At 36.9% G+C, this 12665-nt stretch overlaps 1 protein-coding gene across 6 annotated transcripts in view; it reads left to right on the top strand.

The window, feature by feature from the left end:
* dpp6b (dipeptidyl-peptidase 6b) overlaps window positions 1–12665 on the top strand; it is a 143472-nt gene that overhangs the window by 70906 nt on the left and 59901 nt on the right. Inside the window, exon 1 of one of the 6 annotated variants that reach the window (XM_084118795.1) lies at window positions 8441–8716. The exons of the other annotated variants lie outside the window; for them this stretch is intronic. Coding sequence (XP_083974921.1) covers window positions 8666–8716 — 51 coding nt within the window. The 5' untranslated portion in view covers window positions 8441–8665. Of the gene's footprint in view, window positions 1–8440; window positions 8717–12665 lie in introns of those variants that run through there. 6 annotated transcript variants of the gene reach the window in all.

Here is a 12665-nt window from a genome sequence, read left to right as displayed (position 1 = left end):
TTTGTCTGGTGTTGTCCTTTGTTGGATGTGTTTGGTGATGCTTATTCTCTTATCGGTTCCCTGGTTCCCTGGTTCCCTGGTTCCCTGGTTCCCTGGTTCCCTGGTTCCCTGGTTCCCTGGTCGCAGTGGTCTTTGTTATGTTTATTTTGTTATTAAACTATTTCTGCATTTGGATCCAACTGAGTTCACCCAGCGTTACAACTGTATATTGGGACCTTTAGGTTTATGCTTATTTAAACTAGAGTGTTATAAAACTTATGTCCTGGCATATCAGCTATTTTAGCTAATAGACTTCCTTCTCCCATCGGTTATGCCTTTCAGGGCTTTCAGTTACCCTGGACTTTCATTAGTGGCTCTCAGTGTCATCGCTGTGTGTCCGGAGTCCCCCTTGACTGAATCAAGTTGAATACTTTAGCATATAAAGTGAAAGATGTCCGTCTCTTTGGGAATGGGAATGAACTCCGCAATGAATATTGATTGTATTTGTTAATACAATGAGCAGCCTCCAAATTTTTCAGTTTTATCTTGTTACTGTAGCGTCTGGACCAATCGGACACACACAATTCATTTATTTAATGAATAATCCAGCAAACTCACTGTGAAACTTTCACCAAAACTTAACATCCCAAATGACGCTAACACACTGGCAGGATGGTGTCTTGTTACAGGAAACACAGGGGGGTTTACGACCAAAAGGTATGTGGCTGCATGTGTAAGAGAGAGACAATGGGTGGACAGAAACAATCTTCCATGCAGACTTCACTGCATTAATCAGAAACTAACTGATCTAGAAATGAACGTGGATCCCAGAAACTGTGTGAATGATTGTGATGTTTTGTGTCCTATTATGTATACACCATGGTATGTATTTTATTATACAACCAACGGTCATTGTAACTTTACCTGTATCATGTCTCCTATCAAATTAATCCTCATTTGATGACTCACGCTTTGATGTACATCACCTTCTCTTAGAATGCAGTGTGGATTTGTTATATCTATCTGAGTATTAATGAACAGAAAAAGAGGGCTTGAGACAGCGTCGTAAATCTTTCCCACAAAGGAAACTCCCACCAGAAATTCCCTCTTTCTGATTGGTTCAAGGCGTGCCTTTTGGTTAAGCTTTAAAAGGCCCTTCCGTTAGCCCTGCCTCTCTCTCTCTCAGCGCTTCTCAGCCGACAACAACGCAGTTTCTGCTGTTACTTAACCATGAAATAAAATTTGTATTAATAAATACATAGATATTCTATAATGGTAACTAAAGGGGCAATAAATAAATAAACAAACTGGAAAATTTGACATTTTATTTCTTTTAGTTTGATATATTTCATGAAAACTGCCATGCACATGTGACACTGGGCAACACTCAAGTTCATCATTGAGATCGGTTTCTCACTGGAGAAGCCGTTAAGAAGACAATTATTTACATAATGTTCTCTCGCTTAAAAAAAAAACCTATATAAATATATCAACCTTTGGACCAGTGACTGCCCTGCATTCATTTGCATGTGCCATTAATGAGTGATCTCATCAACAACTCTCCAGGCGGACTATTAAGCGATTCTCCATTTGATGGTCTAATTGAGTTTGCTGGATAAACAGTTTCATAATTGTCTGATGATTTAAAAGGACAGTTGGACTTAAGAGAACGCCTGCTGTGGTAATGATCTATTCCAGCTAAGCAATGAAGCACCTGATTTACATAGGCTAATCGTTTCTTTGATTGAAGCAATTTAGCCTGGCTGCCTAGTTCAGGAGTTTCCAGAATGAAATTTGGTTGTTTGGTATCTCAGTGTAAGTATAAAATATGTTTCTCAGGGAACTGTAGAATAGATGTTAAAATTACTAATCAATGTTGGATTAGCAGAGTGCATATTCACACAGCATTGACCACGTAGTAAAATCTGCTAAAGGTCACAGCGGGGCAGCACTATACAGGGGAAATAAAATGGTTGTGAGGAGTTTGGTCATAGTTTAGCTATGATATCGTTTCAGTCATAAGTTTACATAGACCTTGCAGAATCTGTGTTTTTAATATGCTTTAAGACAAACCATGTGCAAATTAATAAGTCGCTGGGGTTTCTGACGTCACAAACTACCTTGTAACCAATCAGGGGTGCGTTTCCCAAAAGCATCGTTGGCCAACTATGATCGCAATTCCCATTGAACTCTATAGGTAACGACGGAACCATAGTTGGCTTTGGCAACGTGTGATCGTCAACGAGTGGATCTCTGAGCTGGTGTGAGTGAGTGAGTGGAGGCGGGGCTAATTTGCATATTCATAGTACCGCGTAAACTAAATTAGGCAAGGGTGTAGAGTTACATTCAAGCTATTTTAAGGCATGAACAATTTTTTTTTCAAGGAAAAAACTTTTATATGTAATTTTGGTGATCAAAGATGAGTTTTTAGGGATAAAATTATTGACTACAGGGGGACTATAAAACAATATTATATATAATATTATAATAAACAAAATTAGAAATACCCCAAAATCAGTGCAGCAAGGCTTCGTAGTGTTAATGATTCGTAATACAACTCTCTCATTTTTGAACCTTTGTTTTAGAAGGTTAACACTATTCAGTAATTCCTAGATAACTATGTGTAATTTCTGTAAAACACTTTGGCCATAACAATATTTCACGATTAGAACAGCATGTGAAATCCTTCTCTCGAGCCAGCAGCTCCCTTTCTACAGATTCCTCTCAGGAAAAGGGGTGTTGGTGCTATCAGCATTCAGGCATTTCGACTGTACTCAGAGAGAAATGAGGGTCAAAGTTTAGCTCTCTACATTGCTACAATTCATGATTTGGCACCAATAAATGAGGTTTTCCTAGATGAGTTCTGTATACGCTATTGTCTTCGTTCCTCTTCTGTTTTGCAGTTGTGTTTTCCAAAATAGCACATTGTTCCTGGTGTGATGCCTCTGAGATGTTTTACTGCCAACGATAAATAATACACAATACATGTATTTAGAAATGCAGAAAAATGCAGCAGTAGAGGTTCCACTGGTGAACTAAAACAAATAAATTAATATTGAATACTGCAGTCACTATGTGAGATTTAAAATAAATATTATAATTATAAGAATATTAATTTGAAAAATGTAGGAGCCTCTAATTTTCCAGTATGTATATACAGTATGTATAATGGCATTTCTAATGTGAAGAATTAATAGCAGACACAATTTTGATATTTGTCAGTTTTTACTAACACAGCTTAGACAAAGTGATGTGAAAACATAGTAGTTGTAAAGTTGCAATGAAAAGGAAGTAGCAACAGATCTTTTATTCCCTATCGAGACGTACATCAGAGAACAAAATGTATGACAGGGACTTTGTTCTATCCATTGGTTGGTGATTGGATTCTGAGAGGTGGCCTTTGCACTCAAAAACAAATGCGAGCTTGCAGTCAATTTCTGTTTACGTCACCAGAGAGAATTCTGTCCTTTTCATTGAAAGATCGAGTCATGACATTTTGATTAAACATTATCAAACGTTGGCAAAATAGCAAACAGTTATTTTTGCTTAACTCATACTCTTCACATACTACATACTAATAGCGCCAGTACACAGTATTTACTTTTCAATATGCTACGCTTTCAGCTAGCCTCTGCTTTGTTAATAGGAGGTCTGTTGTTATTTACTGCACTTGAATGAACATGTCCTCCATTGAGTCCTTGTTTCACCTTTTTCTTTGCTTTTGAAATCAACCACTGAACAGGCAAAATATAATGGACAGCTTTCTGCTTCCTCCATCTCGTATAGCCACAAGAAGCGGGCTGGATAATCGACATGCTGGCAAATCTATTCATGGCAGAGTCTCCGAGTGTGACTAATGCAACGCCTCTGTGCATTAGCTGCGAGCGTTAGAGACAAGAGAAAGGCTGGAAGTAGATCAAAAATAGATAATTGCGCCATTTTCTTCATTGTTTATGTCTTGTAATATGGTGTTGCCTGCTTCGTGAAACATCTCAATATGAGATTGACGACATGGAAATGAATCCTTGCCAGTCCCAGCACTTAGCCTGCCATCACTTGGCCTTGTGGCCTTGAGATGTTGTTTATACTGCTTAAATTAGCGCTCAAGCTATCCATTAGCAGACCGTTTTCCACTGATACTGAAAGATGTGTTGTTTAGCTATACTTTTATTTGTGGTGATCAGATTGTGGATCAGGCCTTCTTCCTTTCAGTATCCTTTTATGTATACATTGCGATATTTAAACGAATACTCACTCAATCATTTTCCTCCTGCAAGAGCGGCTGTAGCTTTAAGATCTCTTTGGTGCTGTTTATAATTTAGCTTGTTTGACATTTAAAACTCTCAGAATGATGTCATTTATGTTTGTACTGCTCTATTTCCAGCAGCAAGATTAATTAATTACTGTAACTTTTGTGCCATGCACGTGAAATAACTAAATGACAAAACGGTGTAGGTAGTGGAAATGATTGTTCACTTTCTCGCTGCTCCGCTTAGCCAAGCGGCATGGTAATTGGTGTTAGTTGCCATGACAACATTCATTGTAAAGTGAGATGGCGAGTTAAGAAATGAAGTATGTTTATATTCAAGGGAATTAAGGAACAATTAAGCAACCAAAATAGTATACTAATTACTACAGCAATTTAATTATAACAGATTCATTCACATTTCTTTTTGTTGTGCTCTTGACTGTGGGATCAAATCATGTCTCAGTGATTTTGAATGTATAAATTAGGTCTGTTTTAAGTTAAAATACAGAAATGCCCATTACTGCACAAGAGCAGAAAAACTTTCACCTTTATCAGGAAAAGACCAGAAACCAGGACTCAAACTCAGGTTACCTTCAATCTGAGACCACTTTGCCTGATTAGAAATGATAGAAAATTGCTTTATGGTGTATTTATTCTTAATCATAAAAATGTCTTTTTAAAATATTACTTTAAAATGTTACTTTTTTCAGATATTGACAACGTTGATTGCTTGAATGAATTATTTGAGAGTTAGGACAGAATGCAAGCTTTTTAGTGAATAAATACATATAATTATTGTATGGCTGTATATGCATATAACACACTAGTCATATGGACATTACAATCCAGGCTCATTGGGAAAAACTTGCCTGTGGTGACATTTCTGCAACATGCTATTTCGCTACACTTTCAAAGTGAAATGTCCAGTGATGGTGCTAAAAGGGCATACTGTTTTATCCTCCTAAACAGATGAATGGAATCTGGTAACGTTTTATTATGCTGGTTGCTGTAGCCTATATCGTGGCAGTTTCTGTAATAAAATGTCCAGTGGCTCTAAAAAGTTAATGCTTGCATTTGAAAAATGTACCACCTACAGTAAACCCTACCCTAAATCTAACCGATAGTGTTAACAAAACAAACATGAGATAAAAACACATGTGTTAAGCAACTATGCCCTTTTAGCTTACTAAGTCTTTAAACTCTTATAGTGACTAATGTTTCACAGCACTCGTGCCTGAACGCTCTGCATCAAAAGTGCAATGCTGTACTAGGTGAGATACTGAGCAAGTTTACTACATCAGAAAGGCCAATGACAGACACAGTGGGTGTAGCGTCAGGCCTCGGAGAGGTATTTATTAACATAAAAATAAACATAAAATTTTCACTAACGGCTTGGCAGCGCGCAAATCCCTCCCGCTCCCCTCCTGGACACGTTCTCCCGGAGAGAGGTGCACTCTGCATTTAAAGGCCCACTAAAGTGCCTTGAAACGCGCAGCATGTTGACGTAATTTCCGCTGAAACAGGGTGGGCAGAGCATATCGAAAAGTTTCTTTTATGTCACAGCTCGGCGAGACCGTTGAGTTCGGTAAAGCAGCAGTTTCCTCTTAATCTCTAACCGTTTCTCCTTTTAATCTCCTCCATATCGCTTTAAAATATAGCATTCTGTGCAGAATTCAAATGGGTCTGATACGTTTTCTGGTGTGCACCAATTCGCGCATACCTGTATGATCCGCTCTGTGTTGTCGTGTCTCTGGACCCGACCGGAGCAGACTGTGTGCACGCTGCGTGGTTCACGTGACACTGACGTGAAACCAGACTTCTTTCGCCCCAATGGAAAGCATATTTACACTGTCTGAATCATTCCCTATCCCCTATATAGTGTGTGTGTATATATATATATATATCCCCTATGTGCCAACATGTGTGAACAAGTGACTGATTTTAGCCGCAGCTTCTATTTATAGTGTAGGGGGCGGGACACTTTAGATTCTAGCATTTGTTTGTACAGAAAATCTGATGAGAAGCTGAAGTGCAGAGTGATGTCATCAAAATCTTTGATCCATATTGGTGGAAGTGAGAGATTGTGAGTTTTAAATGCTTATATCTTCTAAATGGGAATGTTGTCATTGTTTTGGAGCACACTAGCTTATAGATAATGCTAACATATTCATACTAAAAGCCAAAAAACTTCATGTTTTGATTTCATGTGGACTTTAACAGCAGCAGTGACGAGGCTCCTTTCCATTCAGGTGTGCCTCATCACTCATCACCAGTCCTGGTTGTTACAGCGCCCCTCTCTCTCTCACACCCACTGCAGTCGGGAACCTGATGAAGGGCGGCGATTTAAGTGATGGGGGTTTGGATGGTATTAAGGGGGAGGCAGCCATTCTATCACACCATACATATGGAGCTGGTTATGTGATGCATGCGTAAAAAAATTGTATAGGTTTACAAAATCATGCACTATAGTCATAACATATTATTGTGCAAGTACCTGTGCAAAAAAAAAAAATATATATTTATCAATAATCTGCCCCTATAGGATCACTTTTCCAGTCAGCATATGTTGGGACATAATGGTGTTTTTTTTTATCCTTTTCTTAGTTAGTTTTATATTTTTACTTTGTTTTCACATATTATGTTCTACACAATGAAGAAATGTATACGGGTGAGTAAAAGATTACAGAATTGTCAATTATGGGTGAACTATCATGTCAATGAATAGTATTGGAAAGACACGTATTTAGATAATAAAATATAATTTGCATTTCCCCTCATTACCATTTGTCTGACAAAACAGCAGTTTTCTATTTCTTTTCGTAAGTGCATCATTGGTTCAGTGCGGAGGTGTCAGTCGGTTTTCTGATGAACAAAGCAGTCGTGGTGTCTCTCTCCCCACTTATTTAGACCTGAACTCACTGTCACTCATTATACTGAAGATTTCAGCCTGCTCCTTTTACATTTCCATATGAATGTGATAAAATGGTGGTGGCGCAGACTTCTGTACAAAGAAAATGGGAAGGTGCGGTGTGACACGTCTAGAGGGAGATGGGAGATGTGCTAAATTAGGGCTCAGTGCTGGTAAAAGAGACTGTTGAATGCATGTGTTGCGTCTGGGGCGCTGTGGACCCGACACAAGCTCTGACCACACTGAACAACTGATATTAAAGCAATGATCAGATTCTCATGTTCTGCTGCAAAGCAGATTGGTTAAAAGGATAGTTCACCCAGAAATGAAAATTGTCATCATATATTCACCCTGACATCATTCCAAACCTGTATGAGGAACATAAAATAAGATATTTAGTTATCTTCTTCCTATTTTTTTCACCTGTTTTCACTCTAAAAGTACTCTAGTGTTACTATGGTACTGAATGACCATACTTGTGACCGTACACAATGTAACTGTTGAATATACCAAATAAAAAAGCATGACACTAACCATAACCTTGATTGTAAGAAAAGAAAAAAATGTGTTTGTTTGCTACTGGATTATTTGATTAAAAGAATAATTCAGATAATTCAGATGAAATCTTAGTGAGAGCCCTGTTAACTTATTGAGTCTCTAATGTGCTCAGTTGCTCCTTGAACACTTCCATCTGTACCTTCATATGAGCGTTGTTAGACGGCGCATGTTCTCACTGGATGACCGATAGAAGACAAGACGTAACATGGACATCACCTGGGCAGCAGCCACCATTTTGATTTCAAAATTAGCATGACATTTTGAAACTTAAACTAAAAACAAGTAAACAAACCAAAAAATAACTCTTATGTTCACTCAACTCCCTTGTGAAAAGTGCCCAAAATTGCATTTATTGTGAACTTCTATTGTACTTTAAATGTATAATTATAGATTTTTTTAAAAGAGACCCCAGCCCCTACTGTAAGTGGTTAAAAAACGAATCGCATTTAATATAAATTTTAAAAATAAGAAGCCTACATTTTCATTAAAATCACGTAATTGCAAAGGTGTCAGAAAACATCATTCAGTTTGCATTCAAGTAAATTGTTTCCATAGTCTTTTAAAAAGTATTCTAAAGTGTACTTCTTTATCACAAGGGCTGTGATAAAAGACTGCGATTAAACTAATATGAATGATTTATTAATTCCATATGCTTCAAAAGTTGTTAGTTTAATGTTTTATCCACTACATTAAGACACATACGATGGAGACATGAAAACCACCGCATGACAAGAACCTCAAGCTGTAGTTCTGCAGCTGCGCAACGCCTCGCGCTACTTGACTGTTTGCTGTTCAGCGCGCGCTCAGCTCGAGACATATGCAGCGAGTCTAAATATAAAGCGCGTTTAGTCTCTCTCTCTCTCTCTCTCTCTCTCTCTCTCTCTCCAACACGGAATGGGTTTCAGTGAGAGTAACGCTTTTTATTCCCTCTGAAGAGCGCCTGCATCAGTGTTTATATTCGCGTCTTCAGCATGACTTCGTCGGAATCCAGCGCGCCGGGAAAAGCGTATCAACAAGATCAGGTAGTGACATTAAAGTCAGAGAGCTTCTTTCTGGTGGTTCATGTGTATGGAAGAGTAGAGGGTAGAGATCGTAGTTTTGCATTCTGTTAGTTCTGTGCACGTTTTAAATGGCACGTTAACTGAGCATTGATTAGATTTTATATCGCATCCCATTATTTTAGTTGTTGTCGTGCCATTTAAAACAAAAGACTATAGTTCGTTATAGTAGTTAGGTAGTTATTTGGAGCAATGCCTGTTTTTAATGTATTTTAAATTAAATGAAGACTTGGTGAGCATAAGAGACTTCTTTCAAAAACATTTTCTTTTAAATCCATTATTATCATTATTACAAACTTTTCACTGGTAGTGTAAGCCTATATTAGAAGAATATGGGTAGGCTACAGGCTGTTGTATGTAGAAATGATTAGTAATGGCAAAAAAAAGGATGTCTCTATCAATGATCTTCGTGCATTCAGCTTTAATTCACTATAAAATATCTTGTTAAATACTTGCAGTGCTGGTTGCATTTTACTTACTGTATATTTTACAGTTTAATTAGTTGATTTCCTGAACTTTGAAGACACACCCCTTCTGTGAGCAGTGCTCTGTTCTTCTGTACTTTTCTGCATTTCACTTCAGCTCAAGCTATAGAGTTTATGCTTGAAACTTGGCATTGGGTTCTGCAAGTATTGTGGCTCTTACAATTAATTGTTTGTGATGGTTAAACTTCATAAAGTTTATAAAAAAACAGCTTTTCCATGAACACATGAAAAAATGGCACTAAAACACTAAAGTGCATGTGATAGTGATAGTAATTAAACAACATAACATTTAAAATAAAATGCCAAGAAATACAAAGAAGCTTTACTATTTATAATACAATCAAATAATATGTGATCTGTCACACAGGGATTTGCTTTTCAAGGAGGGGAATATTTTTCAGCAACAATTTAATAGTATTTCACAGTACAATTACATGTATTGACCATTAAATCATAAATTTGATTAAAATCAGATTTTAACCTGATATAATTACAGGTTGATATGATATGAATAATTTCATTGTTCATCCGAGTTGATTTATATAATAGACAATAAAGATAAAGAGATAAATTTCAATGTTTTCTTGTAATATCATGGGTGGTGCCATTTATGTCTCTTCACTGCCTGAATATTTTATAGAGAATCTCATATTTTTCCATTACGTTAGATAAATGGACACCTCAGGTGGCAGTTGAAAACCTCACACAACAGATGGCAGGCGCAAACACAACTCTTTATTTCACTTCTTTGTCCCCGAGCGCAATTATTGTGCCACCAGAAGCAAAGCATGGAAACCTGCAGTTCTCATCATTCAAATCAATTAAGCCAAACTACTGCATCTGTTGTGCTTTGATTACTTTCATGCTATTCATTAATAACTCATTCATCTGACCTTGTTACATTGTTCTCCAAACTTAACCTGCTGCCATGCATGTGTTACTCAACTTTAACTGAAGTCTTGTGCGATTTTTAGAATATTATAATTTTTTTTTCCTTAATAAAATTAAGCCGCACGGAGAAATGAAGATATTTAGAGCGAATTCTTATTCACCCTCTCAAGCTGCTTTTTGCGTTTCAGCCCTAAGTAGGGCTTTCTGATGACAATGATTAGGGTTTAAGCAGTGGAAGAATTGCCTGCCTTAGAATAGCTTTTGATTCTGCTCAAAGGGGGGGGGGCTATATTTGGAGTGGTGGCTGTGATAAAGTGGGTCTGATAGACGGGATTAATTGGGAATTGCGTTTGATGTTCGGAGCCCAGATGAAAAAGAACATCCCCCATGAAGTACAATTATGAGCAATCAGTTCAGGCTCAGCACTGACAGACGGGAGTGTGTTTTCACCTGCCCTTCAAAGAGTGCCTCTGTTAGAGCAATAACAGCCACGTGTTGGGAACAGCTCAGCTTTGGCAGGTCTTTGGATGGCGATTATCACTTTAATAATGGTCTTTATACGATGGTGAAGCTCCAATTGAAGAACTTTGTTCTGTGATCATTAAAGAGATTTGACAGAGGCACAATCGTACTTAATATTCTGCTATTCATGCAGGCGTTTTTTACTTTATTGGAGCATCTCATTTAAAGTCGTCTTCTTTATAACTTGTGCTTTTTTGTGGTCTGAAAAGGCGCTTAGATAAGAGCACTTTTAAACGCCAAGTTGTGGGTTTATGTTAAACCTTGAGGATTTCAAAAAAAGAGGATTGTGTGAGAATTGCTGTGATATTAGATGGCTGTACTCTGTATTTCTTTCTTTCTTTTATCATCATAGTATATTTCTAGAGGTGATGGATTTTAATATCTGTCTGAGATGTCAGTGTGACTCTATTACATGTCTGTACTCTCTGTCTCTTTCTTTATTGTGTCATACTGGTGAATCTTATTTCTGGGCACATTTAACACCAAAATCAACAGGGGGATGGGTGGGTGGGTGGGTGGGTGGGTGGGTGGGGGTGAATTATGACCTTTAAATTGTTTGGTAGCGTGATGTTTATTTGGATGACGATCAAAACACATTTCCCCTGCATCATTTTTATACTTTTTTTCAAAATGAATTCAAAATTCTTCACAATTTTTCTAAACTTATTTCGTGCAACACAGACGCGCTGCGCTATTACACTACGTGAAAAAACTCGAGGCCCAAAGAGAAGGAAATGAATAGTGGAATAAAGTCGTTATTTTTTTAAAAATTTTGCGCACAAAAAGTATTCTCGTCGCTTTATAAACTTAAGATTGAGCCACTGTAGTCACTTGGACTATAATAATGATGTCTTTAATGCATTTCCTGGGCCAGCAAGTTATAATGTCTTAGAAGCCTATAGAGGAGTGATCCAGCTCACAGATTTAATCAAAAATATCTTAATTTGTGTACCGAAGATGAACAAAGGTCTTACGGGGGTTGGAACAACATGAGGGTGAATAATTACTGACAGAATTTTCATTTTTGGGTGAACTAACCCTTTAATGATCTTAAAAATTCTTAATTTCCTTTCTTTTTCTCATTTCTTTCTTTTAAATTGTGTGGTGAGATACTGTATAGAGAGTTATCATGCTTTTCACTTTAGAATACTGATCCAAATAATGAGTAATTCCTTCTGAAGGAAGTAGTTACACTTGAGTCTTTACTATAGGTGACCATGATGATTATTCACATTAATTATGAACCTGTATATACTGTAGTAGTTCTTACTAATATGGGAGGTATGACAAAATAGTAGTTAATAATTAGCTAATAGTGAACTACCTCATTTAACTGAGCGCTATTACTTACTAATTCGTTAATCAGAGTTTCTTGTTAGTTAATAGTAGTTAGTCAAATTTTAATATTGCGTTACTCATTTGTTTCTGTGTTTCAAGTGTTACCCTTGAAAAAAAGTAATTTGATTATGTAACTCTCATTACTTGTAATGCGTTACCCCCGATATTCGCACACCTGTACCCCCTTTCCATATCTTCTCACTGCTATTTCAGCTTAATAATATTTTTTTTAACATGCTTTTTACATTTCGAAAATGTAAGTAGAAGGCCTGTGAGCTGAAACATATGTATATATTTTTTTATTTCACCTTTATTTAACCCTTGTGCATTGTTCAAATTTACTACCTTTCATTATGTTCGTGGCTGAAAACAGCCACTACTTTAAACTGCTGTAAAAATGTTTCAGATAAATATTTTTTTCAATTTTTTTTGCATAAATCTATTAATCAACCTCAGTCCTGCTCAAAAATACTCTTTAACTCTTTAATTGCCAAATTCGTAAATGATGTCACTGATTTGGGAAAAAAACACACAAAATGACTCATTTTCAATATAAAATGTGATTGTGGACTGGATTTTTTTTAACCTTTTATCACAGTCTTGGACATGTCAAAGATTAGAAACAACATTGGTTTTGATGCATTGTTAGTTTTTGTGCAGCATCAGATTTTAACTTT

Source organism: Abramis brama, assembly GCF_963993115.1.
Source record: "Abramis brama genome assembly, chromosome: 7".
Lineage (NCBI taxonomy): Eukaryota > Metazoa > Chordata > Actinopteri > Cypriniformes > Leuciscidae > Abramis > Abramis brama.
Note: the sequence above shows the minus strand (reverse complement) of the source record. Positions and strands in the feature narration are given on the sequence as shown.